We start from the raw sequence: 12,628 nt of genomic DNA, 5'->3' as shown, positions 1-12,628 counted from the left end.
TTATATATTTAGTTTTTTTTCAAATGTAACATTTGAACAAATGCAATGCATTTGTTCAAATGTTACATATATACACCTACTTGAAATATTCATCATCCTTTTTTGGAACAAATTATACCAAATAAAATGTAATCATATAAGAATAATTGTTTCAATATATGGATATTTTGAAATATGAAGCAAGCATCGGCATGGATGAACTTCATACGTGGAAGATTGAGTGTATTTTTGGTTTTTAATAACAAGTTTTTGACCCCATGCCACCAGCACTAAGTGCTGCACCTAACATCATCATTTGTGCACCATAGAGAACAACAATATAAAGGTGCCACAACTCCTTCATGGTAGGGTTTGGAAATTATCTGCTTATCTTGTAATAAAAAAACTGAATTTGAGCAAAAACCTCAAGTTTCGTCAGAGTACTTTGAATAAAATAGGTTTTTCACGGAATAGACTACATTACTGTTCAGTAGTGAGCTACCTGAGATGGTTGGCCTGCAGTAACACACCCTTCCTCACCACGAGGATGCACTTGTACGATGATCGAGTCCCAGACAACTGACTTATGTTCGCTGATGCAAGTGAAAATTGACCTTATGTAGTAGAATAGGAAATGGCCGTTATGAAATGAACCATATTCCTCAGCTTTTCCTGCAATTGAATGGCTTCAAAGAGAAGATTATCTGGAGATCTGGAGGTTAAATGTTTTCTACATAAATATAGCGCCTGAAAGAGAGAAAGAACATGCTGAAACATTATTAAACATGTTGAAATATTCTGAAACGTGTAAAAACTTTCTGACCTTCGCTGAAACACGCTGAAACATTCTGAGACATGCTGAAACTAAGAAAAATAGAGTCATTCTGGAGAAAAACAACATATGGAACAACCATTAAGTTATAGCTGCAGAATACATTTGTTGAATTACTATTAGTGGTTGCCATATCATATTACACTTTATGTACACGCTCTAAATTAATTGTTCGTTTTACATCTTGAGAGCATAATTCACTGGTCTATATAATCTGTCAGCGTGCTGTAGATCAAGCCTGCTCGCTCATTAAACCCTGCCTCACATGGTTCACGAATACTATCAGCAGTAAGTTAATTGTTTTTAAATTGCTCAATAATCCACACTTCTTATTGGTCCTCCAGAGATGTTTTTCACTCTGGTTATCTATTGCAATTCTGACTCATCCATTTATTTTTTTCATCGCAAAAACCATATAGTTGCTAATCATAGTTTGTAATAAAAGAAAATGGAATTTTAATAACTTAATAGTTTTTTAAATAATTCATTGGCTAATGATTTTCGCTATCATTATTTATAACTTGGCACTTGGTTGCTAAACAAGTTGATAGTCCAGTCTTAGTAACCCTTGAGGATATTGCAGTAGAGAGATTAGCCTAACAAGTACAAAAGTTTCTTTTTCGGAAATGCGTGATGTTAGAAGAATTCTTTGATATACTGGTATCAGTGAGTCCGTATATTGAGTGGCGTGTTTCTAGAAGTAGTCTATAAAACCGATCTCCATCTATTTCAAAAACTCTTAAAGTTGATGGCCATGTATGACTCAAGCGTAACAGAACAGTGAAAATATATTTGGTATGTGAATTTTTGTACGCTTGTCTCTCAAATGATAAAATCTCTTTCTGGACAAAATTTTGCAATTGAATAGTTTTGATCGTTCTATTAGCGGATACAAGATTTTGGCTCATTTTTCACTCACCTAAAGCAAAGATAGCACATAATGACGACTATAATTAATTGCACCTTACACTCCTATGAGCTTGGTCAGTTGTCTCCGAAATGAATTGCAAGATCGCATTCCAGCTGCAAAAGAAAATGTTTTTTTGTCTTGGTATCACTTGAATCTGAACCACGAGTCTCCTACATCAAGGATGGACCTTTCACCCAGTACCGGCACTACCTATTTCAGAGCGAAAGTTGTCTTGTGTCTACCACGAAAAACTAAACGTTATACCTGCTATTGAACTCCTTTCACAAGTCAACAGAGAGTGGCTTGAATAACATAACAACAAAATCCAATCATTAGAAATATGGCTATAACTTCCCGAGGTTATTTTGTATTTTTCTTTTAATTTGGTTAGCAAGCATACAGACTTTTGATTTCCCATTTTAAATAACAAAATGTTCTAACAAAAACAAAAATGTCTAAGATTGTCAAAGCATCAAAAATGCACTATTTCGACAGCATCAGAAATATTCACATATTTTTGTACACTTTTAACTATTAATATCATTAGAGGTAAAGAAGGTGCACTCAACATATCGGTAATGTGCCATGCTACTTGTGTTATTGTATCTCAGGAGCATTTTTGAATCAATGCATTTCCAAACACTTGCAATCAATGTTTGCAAGATTTCACCTGCTAGTTGTTTTCAAACATTGCGACCTCAGGCTGTTAGGCCATAGCTGTCTTTTACTCTGCACACAGGTTGGTGTTAAATAAAGCGCATGTCTACTCTCATAGTCTAAACAGATGAGAATAACTCTCTCACCCGTTCTAACTCTCAATTTACTTACCTTATGTGAAAAATTGAACTTCTAATTATCAGCAGCAGAATTCTTCCAGCATTCAAAGAGCGTCATTGTTTTAATAGTTCTCTAAGTGGCTTACCGGAGCTTGCACTTCGAGCTGTTTAGTTGTTGTTACAATATCTGTGTAGCTAATCTTCAGTGTTATGTCTTGCCCTCTAGTCAGATAGCATATAACAGTTTGTCCTTCACTGCACACCCTGGCTAAATGTCTACGTAGGAAACAACAGACTTGCTTACATATTCTATTAGCATTTGCATCAGCCGTTGTCATAGCAACAGTACGACCTTTCATCTGATCACAGAGCATAAGGAGAATAAACTGATATGCACCCGGTGTATTCCCCACAGAATGTCTAGGAACTAGGAATAGCTTCACCAGATCGAAAAACTTTTAGAGATAAAAATATTTTTTTTAGTGGTTCGAATAATAGCATAATATATCAATTTTAATTTGTCTAGGTTGTGATATTTCATAATGCAAAGTGCTGTTGTATTTGTGGAACATTGATCAATATGAGCAGATGATTTGCGCTTTGAGGCAAAGAGACAACAACTCCAAATTATATAATTTATAAGCAGAAAAGTCCTTAGAAATTGTTATTTGCCATTATAAATATGCTAATGCGAAAGTAATGTTTACTTTCTTGAGGCTATTTTGTTATAGAGCAACAAAAACAAACACAGCAGCTCCATTTCGTCAATTCTTCTTTTAACTCTAGGACTTCATTTCATATCTATTTGATGCTGCGTCAACATGCCGTATTCAATTGAATAAAGCTTCGTTGCCATGCCGACTGCTTGTGTTAAGGTGCAGGATGATTGGCAGCAACTCCTTTCACAGGCTACACCTTGAAACAGTTGCTGAACCAGTTGCCTAGGATAGGCTAGACTGGCGATACTAATATACATGGCAACATTATGACTTCCTTGGCAAAGAAAACCTATGATTCATATTACCTTCTAATGCATACGGCAGCCCCAACAGCAGGCAACCCTTGAGGTGCCCACTCATGAAGTTTATGAATGCAACTCACGGCAGGTCAGTTGTACTTTCTAAAAATCTGTGGAGGTACAAAGGTTCATTAAGATACTTTTTGCTTAGATGTGATTCTAGCATTGCCAAAGACACTTGCATATCCAACAAAAATAAACCAAATAAAAACTAGTGAGATTAATTATTAGATTTTTTGCTGTTGTTTCGTTTGAACTGTTTAAAAAGCTGAACATAAATGCCGAAATATAGAAATATATTATTATTAGTTTGAAGGCATTACTTGTCAAGCTATACTCTCTGTCTATATTATGGTCGAATGAATCTTGTTACTGTTCCTGTAATAAAGTCATATGCAGCCAGACACACTGATTCTGTATTTGGATAACAAAATACCTACTACTATCTAGTAAGTAATTGAATAACTACTGTATAACCACTTATTGCTGGCAAGACGAGATGTCATATATTATTCTAAAGATATAAGATAACTATTGTAATGTAAGATGTAATTGATATTAATGTATTGGCTGATAAATCAAAATAGATTTTAATATATCTATTAATGCTATAAAACTAATAGCATTCATTCCGTATAGTATTTTTATTGTATCACTAAATTGTATCATGCTGGGGAGGCTTGCTGCCTCGTCTCGTGGTTTTGGACCAGGATTTTGTGCTTTAACATTTGTTGATGCCAGTACTTTGTAGAGTTTTGATGGACCATTGAAAAAATTTATCAACATTGACTGACTCCACTTTCACAGTTTTAACTTTTTGACAAAGTAAAATTCAGCATCATTATAAACTTATCATCATATTATCGCATACTAACTGAGCATCCATCTTGTCACCTCATCATGGTTTAAACTTTCCAAACTCACACCTTTGTTTTAATATGGCATTTCAAGCCCTGATGTATTGTTTATATCTCACTTTTGATTCCATCACATATAACTAGCCCTTGTTTACTAGTTTTATACCCTTATAATATACTTCTACTGTTTAAAGAGTAAATTTCAATAACTGCCCATCTTTAAATATTCATAGATTGTAATTGTCTCTACATAGATTTTTGTTCAAAACGATTTATTTTTTCTATGACAAGATTTTAGCTGTAATCAGTAATACAATTTTTTTGCATCACTGCATATTTACTATTTGATCAACAAGCCAAAAATAAAATTAAAACTATATGTTTCTCAAAATATGATAAAAGGCAGCAGCGATACTCATAGTCATGGGTGAGCTCAATATCAACAAGTTATGCATTAATGAGAAAAGTTAGTTTTCAATTGCATATTTCTATGCTAAATACTATTTTATGTAACTTGAAACTTTGCATGTAATCAAAGAGCTAATCGAAAGTTTTTAAATATGTAATAATGAAAAACAGGCTTTCATTTAGATTTTAGAGCTACCAATATTTTATGTAAAATTGAGTTGTCTACTCTATTAAGCTAAACAAAGTTTTATGTAAGACAACTCCAAGTTGATGCAATTGATCGTGTGTGTTTTAGCGAGCGTATTTCTGCTGCTTGTAAAATCATGATATCCCGAATAGCTTTGATCGAACCATTGTGACGACTATACTGATGTAGAGAAGATATCAATTGGTGGTGTTTGTACGTAGCGAAGCGATGACTCGGCAACATATAGTCGCGCTAAAGCACTATCGATAAAGTTCCGTGGTGCACAATATTTTTCAGTTCGATAGAAACATCCCCAGAAGTGACAGGGAACATTGTTCCTGGAACGATGTTACCGTCTTCACACTGCTAGCTAATAAAACAAAGTAAGTGTTGGTACCTTCTCACTGTAATAGTTATAAGATATTAATTGATAGTATATTTTGGGCTGATATAGTGATATTCTATCTAAACCAGTAACTTGTGTTGTTTAATGGTGCAAACACATACTGTGTATCAATATTCGTAGGTGTCAGCTACGTAATTCGAATATGCTACAAATTCACAAACATATACATTTAAATGTTCTTGTTTCTGAAGCATTAACAACATGATGGAAAGAAAGTAGTGATTGAATGTTTTTTTACGCAAGTGACTAATTCTTATCTCTCATTTATTTTGTTTGTAACATAAAATATAGTTTTGTATAGCCAAAGAAGACTGCATTAGAGCATGGATTGACTACATAACGTGGAGAATAACAGTAGCAACAAAGAAAATAAATTTGGAAACACAAACTGGTTACTTGACTTGGTATTTATTTTAGCTTTTGACTTAGCTATTTAGCTTTTGAGTGTATTATGCATTTTCAATGCTATGATTTTAACTACCACATTAAACTTCTGGTCTCTAATTCTTTGTCTCTAAAATTGAGCGAACAACTGTTTCAAGCACTCAAAGTTAAAAATTTTTCTATCAAGTTAACTTAATATTAACTGAGAAACCTTGCTTTGGATGTTTAGAATTACTGTATGTAATATATTTTTATTTTAAAGATACAAAGTTTATCGATGAGCTTAGAATGATAGAGAATGCATCACGCGACACACCCTCTCCACCGGGTTACAACGATGTTGTCAATTCAAGTGTTTATACGATAGAACTTCCTGGGGCTACACACAACGTTGTACCTCCACCCCCTCCAATCTTCGAATTGCCTCAACGACACATACCAGATATACCCGTTCATTCCTCTACTAATAACTCTCGAAGGGGACTATGGCGTGAGTATTATATGCTTACTATGAAATCTCACACTCGGTGAAACTGCGCTAAACATCAATCAAGATTTGCCCAGCATGGCTAGGGCATTAATCAGAATAAATTTTTGGTTTATTTTACAGAACAGCTTGTAATTATGTTATTGAATAAATAAGTTATTGATACACAGAAAAAAAATCTCACTGCTGCTGTTTTATTGTTGGGCAGCTGAATAAAGGCACACATTTCAATAAATACAATGTCAAATTTCAGATCCTCCAAGTTATGATGAGATCTTTGGAGTTAGGGCTCCAAAAGTGGCAGCAGCATCTCAGGCTACTGTAGATGCTGACTCTGCAACCACGACATCATCGATAGGATCTTCCTCCGCTGAGAATGCTAGGACTCAGTCTCATTCGTGTTCCTATTTTCAATCAGAGTGCCGTGAAAGTAAGTGAACTTAGACACCTTAACAAAGCAAAAACAATCCTGATTTGATCAGTGTCTGTCTATAAAATAAAGATACAACTATAACTTTATACTCGTATTAGCATATCACAAGATGCCTTTTCTCATGTACATATTCATAATTGACATAGTCCGTATCCGTTCGGATTATTTCTTTGTCTTCATGCCAAATGTGGAGCCAAAATAGCTTGTGCTTGTATCATAGCAACTGTGAGGAAATTCCATGAGATTCAGCCACACTTAACATTTTTATTAATGGTCATTTTAAGGCTGTTGTCTCCGCTAATTCTTCAATTATATGAGATCTACAAGTACCATTAATAGGTCTTATACGCTCGACCCTAAATACAGTGTGGATATTTTGTATTCAATGAGTACATAAAAAGTATGTAAAAACATACAGAACTATGTTTGTACATAAGATACTTTCCTGCACAGAGACTGAGTTTCATACAAAGTAAACTTTTACAAAATGGATGTTTGTTATACGATAGGGCTCTTCGTAAATATATGTTTTACCTAGCATGGTTTATATACAAAACAATATGTCTTGTACATTGCACAACTTCTACAATATGGATATTACAATCTGAAATATTTGTAGTTTTCAACCTTAAAAGTTTAGCCAGCTGGTAATTTGTAAACTGTGTCTTTTTACTCTTGACATCACATGAAAACATCTTTAAGTTCAACTGTCACCGTATATGCAGCATATATATAGAATGTATATACTGTATATGGAATGTATATAAATAGAATGAAATGTATCTCTTGTTCAAGAATGCATCTATTGTTATTTGCAACCAAAGATAATAATCAGTGAGAAGTGCAAGTGGACAAATCATTGTTGTTTAGAAGACACCCTCTTAAAAACAACATTGACAATCCTTTCCGTAAACTATATAAGCGGTTGACGTTTGTGTATGCGTTTTGGTTAGCTAACATAATCAATTTTTGCTGCCATGAAATTTATTAAAAGCATAAGAATTGGAAGCATACAATGTCTAAGCAGGACAAGTATAAAATGCAAGGAAGATTATTAACGTGTTTTGACAACGTACCAATCCATCAATCAATATTGCTGCAGACATGTCAGCTCATCCGCTTAACAACAGTTAAAAATGGAAATATAATGCAAATACCCTTGAGTTGTGTCGAGCTGTCCAAAGTTATGTCCGCTTTACCTGCTAGTCTAGTGGTAGCAAATATTAATAACGAAGGAATAGTTCATCGCCTATGTGTTGTGTTGATCAATATCGCTTAACCTAGGCTAGCAGAGGGTGATTATATGACCTTATTATAGTTTGTCATTTGAATAAGGCTTCTCCGTTCTTATCACTAGAATTGTGTAATTTACCATCGCTTGATCTGGTTCACAGTATATTATACTTAAATATTGTTATAGATTTAATGCTGTACTTTCTATTGTTTGCAGAGGTCGTAAGGTTGGTTGTCCTCATTTGCTCCGCCATTGGATGTGTGGCTCTCACAACTGTTGGTACGTTGCGCCCGTGAATATACCAGTGAATTGATTTATCCAACTCACTGGTCACTGATTTGCTCAGCAATTACTATTCAACTGAACAAAAGCTTTCATAGACAACTTAGCAAATTTTAATGGGCATTATTCATTTCGTACCAAAGGGAATGTAGTAGATTTCATTGACTAGTAAATTGTAGTGTATGGAGTGTGTTCTTTATGGGCGACGGCTCTGAAACTTGTATAACTTGTATCTAGTCATCTCGTTTTACTTCTTTGTATGTACTCATCTCACTAGGTTGAATAAAACCTACCGTGTCAGGTAATGCAATGTAGCTGCTATTGAATCTTATAATATACTCTCCTCGTGCGTCTTCGACCATGGAATTCAAAAATGTAATGTTAGAGGTGACCTTGCACAGGGCTTCGAAATAAGCGAAAATACTTTACCAAGTGCATTTCCTTTGTAGCCTACATGCCAAAAATTCTTTTATAATTGCGTTTAATTTAATCTGTGCTTGTATCTTTTGTAGTAATGCTATATTTTATTCAAACAACATGAGGAATTGTAACTACTAATATGATCAAAATATAGCTTAATTTGTTTTCAATAAAAGTCAGAAAGCATTAATGTTTTAGCCAGCAAGTTGTTTAAATAGAGACAGTTATACTGTAGGAAATGCAATTTATAGAATGTTTGCCTAGTTTGTTTGTATAAGTCATTGCATAAGAAAAAGCCGCACGCTTGGAAGGACAAAAAATTGAAAAAAACTAAATAAGATGTACAAAAATAAATTGATAAATCAATTGAAGTTTATTATTTCTGAATGTTGTGGACATACGAATGGATGTCTAGATTAGGTGATGCATAGGTTTGAAGATAAAAGCAGAGATGGTGACATGGAACTCAACTTACTCTAAATTGAACTCAGGGAAGTTTAATTTTTTCATTTCAGCGATTCTTTGCTAGTTATAATGGAATTAATATTTGCTCAAAAGTGTTTATGGCCATATGCCTTGCATTATCATTGTAAAGTTGTAGTTCTTATCTCAGAGCAATAAACCAACGTTCTTGTAATCAGCGAAAATCAATCCAATTTATACTTACTAGTAAAAGGAGATCCATAAGGTTTTTTGAGTGTTTTTTCAAATAAAACAAAGATTTTGAATAATTTGAAGAGCGTTTGCAATACTCACCATCAATATCAGCGGCAAATGAGGTCCATCGTTGAAGAACTTCATATGTAGAGCTCATTGTGGAAAGAAAATCCATATGATACCTTAAGCTCATTGTGTAAGAAACACTCTTATGATATCTAGAGATTGATGTATAAGAAATATCGCCATGACATCTAGATGTCATTGTACGAACTTTTTTGTTGCAGCATCTGTTTTTGGGTCGAGCTGTCCAGCTAATAGCTCCTTAACAGCTATCATGAAGATCTCAGGCTGGGGAGGTTTCTTATATACGGCCCTTGTTGGTCTCTTCTACTACTGCAGGCACCGAGGCAACGAATCTCACAAACACAAACCACTTCTCTTCGGCATTTTTCCATTTATTCTTATCATTTTGTACTTTTTAGGTGAGTAAATCTTTTATATCCTTTTCCTAACTAATAGCCGACTGCTTGGTAGAAGAAGTAAACTATCAGAAATGGCAGGCATGAAACTTCCTAATTCAGAATGTTAAGGCATGTCTTTGTCATAAACTCTAGTTTCTTTAGAGTTTCATTGTCTTTCCCATAGTTATTCGTTAACCATCTATCCTACGTAGTCAGCATTTCCTACTCGCAAGAGCGCTACAGAATTCTATTGTGTTCATGCAGATAATTTAGTGCCAACACACTGAGTGCTTTTAACATTCCAATTATATTTTTATTTAAAAGAGAGAAATGAGATTTAATACATTATTCTAAGGATGTAAGATAATTGTTGTAATGAATGATGTAATTGATGATTAATGTATTGACAGATAGATAAAAATAGATTTTGATATATCTAACAACGCTATAAAACTAATAACATTTATTCTGTATAGTATATTTATAATATCACTAATTTGTATCATGCTAAGTTGGCTTGCTCCTTCGTTTGGTAGTTTTGGACCAGGATCTTGTGCTAGAGACAAACATCATTGGTTTTCCTTCGTCACCTTAAAACAGCCACATGTTTCAAGTCAATTTGAATTTTGTGCTGCAGGTTGTAGCAGGGCCTACGGTATTTGGCTGGGGCGACCATGTAACCCCGGGACACCTGGTGACACGTGCTCTGGATTTTACTGCAATGACTTTCTTCTGCTCTTCAGTGTTGTGTTCTATTCATCTACCCTGGTCCTGCTTAGTCCACTCTGGATCCTCATTTTATATGTGCTTTTCAAGCCAATCGGTCTCTGTCTCATTAAACTGGTAGGTCAATATGATATCTGAGTGTCTCACTAAACTGGTAGGTCAATATGATATTTGGGTGGCTCACTGACCTGGTAGGTCAATATGATATCTGGGTGTCTCACTAAACTGGTAGGTCAATATGATATCTGGCTGTCTCACTAAACTGGTAGGTCAATATGATATCTGGGTGGCTCATTGACCAGACAGGTTGGTTTGACTAGATATTTAGGCGGATACATGGCCAATTTCATTGAGTAGCTAGATTAGTTGGTTTGACTAAGGATTAATATGGAGTAATCTTAGAAAGACTTAAACAAATCAAACACAGGTTGATCAACTCATTGTGAGATTTCGTGAAACCTTGATAAATGACACCGATTTGGGCGCTCTAAAAACAACTTATATTTAAATACCATCTAATCATGGTGCACCCCTCCATCATCTTGCCATTTACGTGTGGTGGAGCTAATTATCCTGCCCATGCTGAACAAGCCACAGCATACAAAGTTAATAGTATGTTAGGCTATCATTTGCCAATCATCTACGTATCGTAGTGCTACGATGCGCACCGCACCGCAACGGCAAGTTGGTGGTTTTGAATGTATTTGTGGTTTCAGCTAAAATCTGGATCAGTATTTAAAGAATATAAGTGACCATGAGAGTAAATGGCCTTTGTATCAGGTCTTCTTCCAACTGTTCAAACATATATTGATTATTGAACAACAGGGATACAACAAAAATATAACGACACGTCATTTTTGACAAACTTCCAAGTTTTGCAAGCCATATGCTTTAATAATAACATTTATATTTATTGTGAAATTATATATAGAAGATAATGATAACAAATTACGCATATCAAGAAAAAAATCATTTCCGTCCTTTGGTTTACTCAGACTGCAAGCACTGTATTCAATAATGGCTATTGTACAATTTTTGGTGGCCCAGTCTGGTTCTTGCGTTTTCATAGCATATTTAATATGCATTTCATATCCTCTTCTACAGTAAATAACCGTGTAATAAACCTTTACTTACAGTTATGCCCCAAGTGGAAAGGATGTACTCCAGAGAGAGGCCAATGCCCTATCGGGTCCCAGTAACTATCCATTCTACAGGAACAATCATTTTTCTCTAAGCGCTCAATGACTGTTTGGCCAACATAGATGTTTATACATCAGAGCTAATTTATTTCAAAGTACGAAGTTGCTCAACTTTTTGCATTGCTTATGTTTTGTGCTTATGTTTTGTATCTTATATTTTTGTAATCAGAGTTTCTTCTTGCAAAGTATTTTCTGATTTTGAACTACAATATATTTTAATAATAATATCAAGGAGGGTGCACAACTACCACACAGCAGAAAGAATTGTATTTCCGTTGATGCGAGTGAGCGAGTCTTGTGGAATAACCTATCGGCAGTGATAAAAGCTAGAAGAGTTATTTCCTCTTGAAATAAGTAACTAATCTCCCCTCTTATATGCTTTTCAGTCAGCAAAATAGCACCTTACCAGCGGATTGCTGTGCTTCTCATGTCAGGAGGAGCCTATGTAAACATCAGGAAAAAGCACCTTGAACACATCCTCGTATTTAGAGACAAAATGTACTTCGAGTTGCTCCTTAATATTATCGTCAAGTTCGACGAAGTCTGTACGATTCTCCTCCGGAAGCAGCACACAGTTAATACCAGCTCTCTTTGCCTGCAATGACACGGTGCACTGAATGCAAGGCAGATGTATCTCAAAAAAAGGGCACTGAGATAATTAGGTCAACATAGTCAATTATCAGTAAATGCATGACCTTGATAAAATGTGTTGCACTTTGTCACAGACCTACACATGACTTGATAAAATCAGAATGTGAAAGCAGGAAAAAATTAAAACTTTCCAAGTCTATGGGACTGAATCCTCAAGGGGAGACAGAATAAGGTTGCAATGTTTATAAACCAGCTATCTATACCCCTATTGTGTCACCAAAAAGAGTTACTAGTAACAACAAGTTATGTAACCATAGTATGATTTAATCAAATTTGTACATGTGGAATATATTTGCAATTTTATACTTTGCACTCACA

At 34.8% G+C, this 12,628-nt stretch overlaps 2 protein-coding genes across 2 annotated transcripts in view; one reads left to right on the top strand and one right to left on the bottom strand.

The window, feature by feature from the left end:
• Positions 1-5,188: 5,188 nt before the first annotated feature.
• LOC137404690 (uncharacterized) lies at positions 5,189-11,834 on the top strand. Its single transcript, XM_068090921.1, has 7 exons — positions 5,189-5,350; positions 6,020-6,247; positions 6,498-6,674; positions 8,128-8,190; positions 9,558-9,755; positions 10,372-10,577; positions 11,597-11,834. Exons 2-7 carry the CDS (start codon positions 6,046-6,048, stop codon positions 11,657-11,659), a joined length of 909 nt encoding a protein of 302 aa, XP_067947022.1. The 5' UTR covers positions 5,189-5,350; positions 6,020-6,045; the 3' UTR covers positions 11,660-11,834.
• Positions 11,835-11,855: 21 nt separating this feature from the next.
• LOC137404691 (lon protease homolog, mitochondrial-like) overlaps positions 11,856-12,628 on the bottom strand; it is a 37,239-nt gene continuing 36,466 nt past the window's right edge. Inside the window, exon 20 of the mRNA XM_068090922.1 lies at positions 11,856-12,254. Within this exon, the coding sequence (XP_067947023.1) occupies positions 12,090-12,254 (165 nt within the window). The 3' untranslated portion in view covers positions 11,856-12,089. The remainder of the gene's footprint in view (positions 12,255-12,628) is intronic.

Source organism: Watersipora subatra, chromosome 9, assembly GCF_963576615.1.
Source record: "Watersipora subatra chromosome 9, tzWatSuba1.1, whole genome shotgun sequence".
Classification (NCBI taxonomy): domain Eukaryota; kingdom Metazoa; phylum Bryozoa; class Gymnolaemata; order Cheilostomatida; family Watersiporidae; genus Watersipora; species Watersipora subatra.
The sequence above is the reverse complement of the archived record's forward strand: the minus strand, read 5'-3'. Positions and strand labels throughout refer to the sequence as shown.

What these genes read in the sequence shown, in the direction of transcription:
- LOC137404690 (XM_068090921.1), top strand. Translation starts at nt 6,046, where the DNA reads ATGATAGAGAATGCATCACGCGACACACCCTCTCCACCGGGTTACAAC. An exon ending in TATCATTTTGTACTTTTTAG is followed by an intron (nt 9,756 to 10,371) that starts GTGAGTAAATCT and finishes TTTGTGCTGCAG; the next exon opens with GTTGTAGCAGGGCCTACGGT. An exon ending in GTCTCTGTCTCATTAAACTG is followed by an intron (nt 10,578 to 11,596) that starts GTAGGTCAATAT and finishes CTTTACTTACAG; the next exon opens with TTATGCCCCAAGTGGAAAGG.